Below are 6,000 nucleotides of genomic sequence, written 5' to 3'. Positions count from 1 at the left end.
AAAGTATTGCCGGAAGATAGCCAAGGAGGAGAAAGCAAGGCAATTGTGGATAAAATAAAGGGTCATTGGTAACAATAACTACATGAAAATTCTCATATGGTATATATAGAGGTATTAATTTCAAAAGGAATGATTTTTTTTTTTTTTTTTGGTCGTATTCAATTGTGTTTTAGTGAATACAGTAAGAACTGGTAACACATGTTGCTCACATGCAGCCAGTCAAATACACTAGGCAACAACAAAGTGTAAAAATTCATAGAGTGGCCAAAAATTTGGAACAATTGTACATAGAACAAGCAGTCTGCAGAGTAGACAGCAATATTAGAATGTTAGCTGCTAAAAATGTAAGACATGGCCATGAACCAAAGATATACTTCTTGAAACCAGTCATCTTGTTCCTCCAACACCCTGAATAACTAGCATTTGCAGCTTCAATGGCCTTGTCTAGAATTGGAACTTTTGTTACCCTCACAGACTTAGTCATTCCATTCCAAAGCATCGCTACTTCTTCATCGCTTTTGAGCCGGTTCAAGATGATCCCGGCCTCTCGAAGAATCTTCACATCCTCCTCAGTATCAATAATTCCATTCATCAATTCCGTGTAGCGTGTAAAAACCATCACGTCCGGTGCAATACATGCCTCATAGGCGACGAGATTCCTTAAAACAACCTCAGAGTTGCCATCCAAATGAATAACTGGAAGGTAAAATGTACCTGAACTTTTGTCAAAATTTATAGTCCCCAAGCCACCCTTTGATGGACGAAATTTAATACCATTTTTATGAAGCTGTGTGACGCTAGGAATTGCAATCTCTTCTACTTTTGGGCTTTCAGCTTTCTTCTCATTAGATACGCTTTGCGCGTCTTCGGCCACAGCCTCAGCTGACGAGATGAGATTGGTTATATCACTTTTGTTCTTAAGTTTGCATAGATAGGAGATGATTATAAATGGCAGTGTAACTAAAAGCTTCACTGCCTTTGAATTGAAAATCTTAATGAGAAGGCGGAGCGGGGCCAAGTTAATATAACTTATTGCTTTCAAGATGGATTGGAAGCAGCCAATCTTTTTGTCTTCTTTTGGCTTTTCCTGCTCAGAATTATCAGCTACAAGTTGCAAATTCGGTGCAACCATGTAGTAGAGAAGCTCTAGCAAATGGGATTTTGTGAAACATACTTCTTTGAAATGTTGATCATTGATGCACTCTATGGGCGACATATGTTTGCAAAAACCAATTAGCATTGTTGCTAATACTTCGTCATGATCTTCGCAGGGATAAAAGCTGTGGACTTCTCTGAGCAAAAATAAAGGGATTTGGTTTTCTAGCATGATAATATCCCTAAGGACTGCATGGTGTGCCGTTTTCCGATGCGTGTGATCGATCAAGTGCGCCATCTTAGAAGTTATTCGCATAAGCGAGTCTTCCATTTTTGTGGAGTAGGTTTGGAGGTACTCCAACAATAAGGAAGCATCAATGGACAACATCCAAGAGAGTGTTTCTTGGTCGAATTCCAAGAACCTATGATAACAAGCACGGATGCACCTATCACTTTCCGCGATTTGGTTAACCAAGTCGCGGAATTTGATTTCTTTGAGGTTCTTTTGCAATCTCATAGCTGAAGTGAGCTTGTAGTGTTCCATCTCAAGAAGTTCAAGCCGGCGGTGATGGTATGGGCCAAGGGCTACAAGTTGTGGAATGTATGCTTCTGGTTTGAAAGAGAGTAGGGTTTTGGGTACACTAAAGATGCTAACAGGAACACCTTCATCATTGTCTTGAAGGACTTCTTCTAGGGCTCGACTTATCTGTATGACCCATTCTTGGTCATGACTTATATGTATAGATGATTCACTGGGTTTTAGCTCAGAGTACATGGTCTCTTTAGAGGTGGGGAAATTTGCTATTTGCTGGTGTTTTACCTTGAAATGAGAGAAAGAACAGTGTGAATGTGTTGTTTTCTTCTTTCTTTTGTTGGACTATGTGAGGTATTGAAGACTGTCTAGCTAAGCACCTATTTATAATAGGTTGGACTCGAGCATGAACAAGTGAAAAAGCAAAATGTTTGGTTTGTGATTATAACATATTTTCCACATGCAACCTATTTCTATTAATTTGCTTTCCTCTGTCATAATGATCTGGCAAGTAAATATTGGCAGATTCAGTCAAATAGGTCCCACTTTGTTTTATTTAATTTTTTTTTTTTTTAAGATAACTCTCAAATTTTGAAGAATGAGAGTGTCACGCAACATAGGGAAGTCATGTTTTATATATATTGGATGAAGGGAAATCATGTTATATACCAAAGCAAATTTCATGCCAAGTAATGCTAAATTCACATTACTTTTTTTCACAATTTGTTAAGGTAGTAAATTGTGATCCAATCAATGCTATTTTTGCATATATATGTATAAGAAAGTTTAATTTATTTGTTATCTCAATTTTTTTTTTCTAGGTTATTACGAATTGCCTAAAAGAGATAATGGGTCTATTTGAATACAATTGAAAACTAAAAGTACTGTAACAAAATAATTTTTAAATATATAAATATTACCGTCTCATTTTTAATGAAAAAATTATTCAAAAGTGATATTTATGGGTCCAGTGCACAAGTGTACGGTTTATATGTTGAAAGTCAACAAAATTCACTTTAAAAAAATAATAATAAGAAGAAAAGGGCTGAAACGCACTGCATCCAATCCAAATGTTACCAATAATTTCTGTGTCAAAGATGAATTGTTTCATTATTTATAAACAAAAATATTTGACTTTTCCCATTGCCCAAACCGAGTGAAAACCAGTGCACTGTTTATATGTTGATTGTCAACAAAGTCGGCTTTAAAAAAATAATAATAAAAAAAAAAAAGGGCTGAAACGCACTAACGCAGTGCGTTTGATCCAAACGTTACCAATAATTTCTGTGTCAAAGATGAATTGTTTCATTATTTATAAGCAAAAATATTTGACTTTTCCCCATTGCCCAAACCGAGTGAAAACCAACCTTTCGTATGGTAGTATATATGCGACAAATGCTTTGGGTCGTGCTCGAGCATGTTTTTCATGTTTTTCTACATAATTCTCTAATTTACCCAATAATTCAAGATTGTTGTCAGTTTCTCTTTATTTCCATGAAGTTTTCATCGTCGTTTTGTAGGTTTGATTGACGTACACGGTACAAATAATCCAGTGACAGCATGTTTATCTGTTTAACATGTTAATGACTAACTTGTTTATATCTTGGTTTTTAGTTGTTATTTTCAATCATGCAAGACATGAGTGAGTTATTTTTCATTTTGTTTTTCTTTTGTTATGGTTTTATTATTTTGGTTGCGTTTGGATAGATGTTATTGTACTTTTTACTACTATTTATGAGTTTCATAGTACTATTTCAACTAACTTTTAGTTTTATCTACATTACTTTCATTGTACTGGTCATCGACTCATAGTAGCCTAGACCAATATTAGATTGGTTGTGGTAGCTGCATAACATCCCACCAGTAACTTAATCTCTAAAGTTAGCCTATGAAATATAGATTGTAATTAGAACATACAGTTTTTAAATTTTTTTTTATTGAACTTTATCTAGGATTAAAACCTTATAATTTATTTTCTTTTGACATTTTATGTAATTTTAAGTATTTATTAATTTATAAGAGTTTCTTCATTTTTCTTGTACTTAATTAAGTAACGATTCCATATGAGTCCATAAATTATTGGAAAACAATATTGACAATTGAATCTCCACCTTGAAATTTATAATTAGAGTATCCATTCTTTTGTCTAAGTGGGATCTTATCAGGTTGTAAATCTTAGGTCATCCCAAACAAAAATCTTTTACCCTAGCTTTATATAAACAAATTAATCTTACAAAAATAAAATTATGGGTATAGTATGTGGATGCAATCGAATCTCCTACTATACACGTCTCATTAATTAAGTATTAAAAAACAAAATTTAAGATTCATTTTTAAAAAATAAATTTCTCTACTCTAGTAAAGTTTGCAATTGAATTGATTGTGGAGTACCAGTATGCTAGTGTGTTTTTTGCCATGCGTGAAAATGAAACTTAACATTACTTCTTTTTTTTTTTTTTGGTAGAAAAAACTTAATATTGACTAGTTGGTTATTGCACATTGATTTTGTTGCTTATTGAAACAAATTTCTCATTGACTAGTTGCTTATTACAAATTTCTCATTGACTAGTTGCTTATTACAAATTTCTCATTTCTCATTGCTTATTACTCATTAACTAGTTGTTTGGACTTGGACCTTATTGTTCATTGGTTATTATAGCTAAGAACCATCTATTATACGCGTCTCATAAAGGAAGTTTACAAACCATCAGGTATGAAAAATTTTGCATGATTCCTAAGGAGAAAAACATTTATAATCATAATGCTTAAATTTGTCGTAGGATTGAGCTTGCCCAGTGTGATAGTGAGTGTATTCATGCCATGTATGAATTTTAACTAAATAAATCAATTTCGCACCGAAAACCATTTCAGTTTGGTAAGATAAACAAATATTTTGATATTGGTTATACCAGTGTACCGCTTTGAGATTATCGCTGTTTATATGTTTCTATATATTTACATGTGTTTATATTTATTTATGTAAGCATGAATTTATCAATTTATATGTTTATGTTTATCAACATAAACTTTACAATCCAAATATTTTATAAGCCTAAATATTAGCTTAGGCACATTAACCTAATATATTAGCTTAAGTAACATAACATTTTTTTTTCTTTCAAATTTTTAATTTTTTATATTGTACAGCCTGCAAAAAAATGTTACCATTCCCCTCAATCAAATCTATCACAATTTAATAAAATAATGATTAGTAATCTTAAACTCAAAGGATTGGGACCATAAAAAGTTTCAATCAAATAAAAAAGACTTGAGGGTGTTTTGTGAAAAACTCCCATTTAATTCACTATTTTCTAGTGAATCTTAGGTTTTTCCCGTGAGATTTCTGTATGTTTTGAAAATGTACCATGTAAGATTTTTTATAGTTGAAAATGGGGTTTGGAACGGCTCTCAGACGATGTGAGATTCATTTCAAACGTCAACCATTATTGTAGAAAATTTGCATTTTTTATACTTCTAAAACCCTAGCTACATAAGCAAGAATGTGCCTACATACACATGCTTTAGCTTGCGTACATAGCCCACGACACACGTACGCAGGCCAAGGGCCACTTTGGTCATTTAATTTTCCAAAAATAGATTTTTGCTAAATTAAAAAGTTATATTTTCCATTTTAGCACTTCTCAAGTCAATTTAATATCTGATTGAGCTCTAAATTGACCTTAGGCCTTAGAATTCGAGCATCATTAGGAAACAGTGGCCTGAGTTGTAAGGGATACAAAATGCGATGTCTACAATGGTATCATTGTATGTGACCATGAGGGTATTGTGCTTGTTGCCTCAAGCAAACACTTACCACTACCATTGGGGCCACTCGAAGTAGAAGCCAAAGCGATGGACGAAGCTGCCTCATTTGCTACAGACATCGGCTTACAAGAAGCTATATTTGAAAACGATTTCGCAGTGCTTGCAAGGGCCCTCTCAGACACGACATAGGCGCCTATCACCTTCGAGAATATCATATCTGGCATCCATCTTAAGCTGCAGACCTTCAGACAATACTAGGTAGTGCATGTACAAAGACAAGACAACAAACCAGCTCATACTATGGCTCAAAACACCAAAGGAATTAACAACTTTGTATCGTGGATAGAAGAAACACCCTCTTTTGTTGACTCTCTTATATTTCAGGATGCTTTGTTTGTCCAATAATTAATAAAGTTATGTATTTCTCATAAAAAAAAAAAATGTCACTCATTTTGTTCGTCTGAATAACAATAGCTGACATATAAATAAATTTATCTTATTCAGCAAAAAAAAAAAAAAAAAGACAATCGGATTCTTGGTATTTAATTAGTGCTGAGTGTACTAACTTAGGAAGATTTGTTATCCATAACAAAATCAGAATCTGATTA

The 6,000-nt window shown here is 33.4% G+C and overlaps 1 protein-coding gene across 1 annotated transcript; it reads right to left on the bottom strand.

The window, feature by feature from the left end:
- Positions 1 to 229: 229 nt before the first annotated feature.
- Positions 230 to 2,053, bottom strand: LOC126712880 (putative UPF0481 protein At3g02645). The gene has a single exon (XM_050412394.1). The coding sequence runs from the start codon at positions 1,868 to 1,870 to the stop codon at positions 254 to 256; it is 1,617 nt and encodes a 538-aa protein (XP_050268351.1). The 5' UTR covers positions 1,871 to 2,053; the 3' UTR covers positions 230 to 253.
- Positions 2,054 to 6,000: the final 3,947 nt, after the last annotated feature.

Source organism: Quercus robur, chromosome 2, assembly GCF_932294415.1.
Source record: "Quercus robur chromosome 2, dhQueRobu3.1, whole genome shotgun sequence".
NCBI lineage: Eukaryota > Viridiplantae > Streptophyta > Magnoliopsida > Fagales > Fagaceae > Quercus > Quercus robur.
Note: the sequence above shows the minus strand (reverse complement) of the source record. Positions and strands in the feature narration are given on the sequence as shown.

Bases quoted from the DNA above. Each gene is read 5' to 3' on its own strand.
- LOC126712880 (XM_050412394.1), bottom strand. From the start codon at position 1,870: ATGTACTCTGAGCTAAAACCCAGTGAATCATCTATACATATAAGTCAT.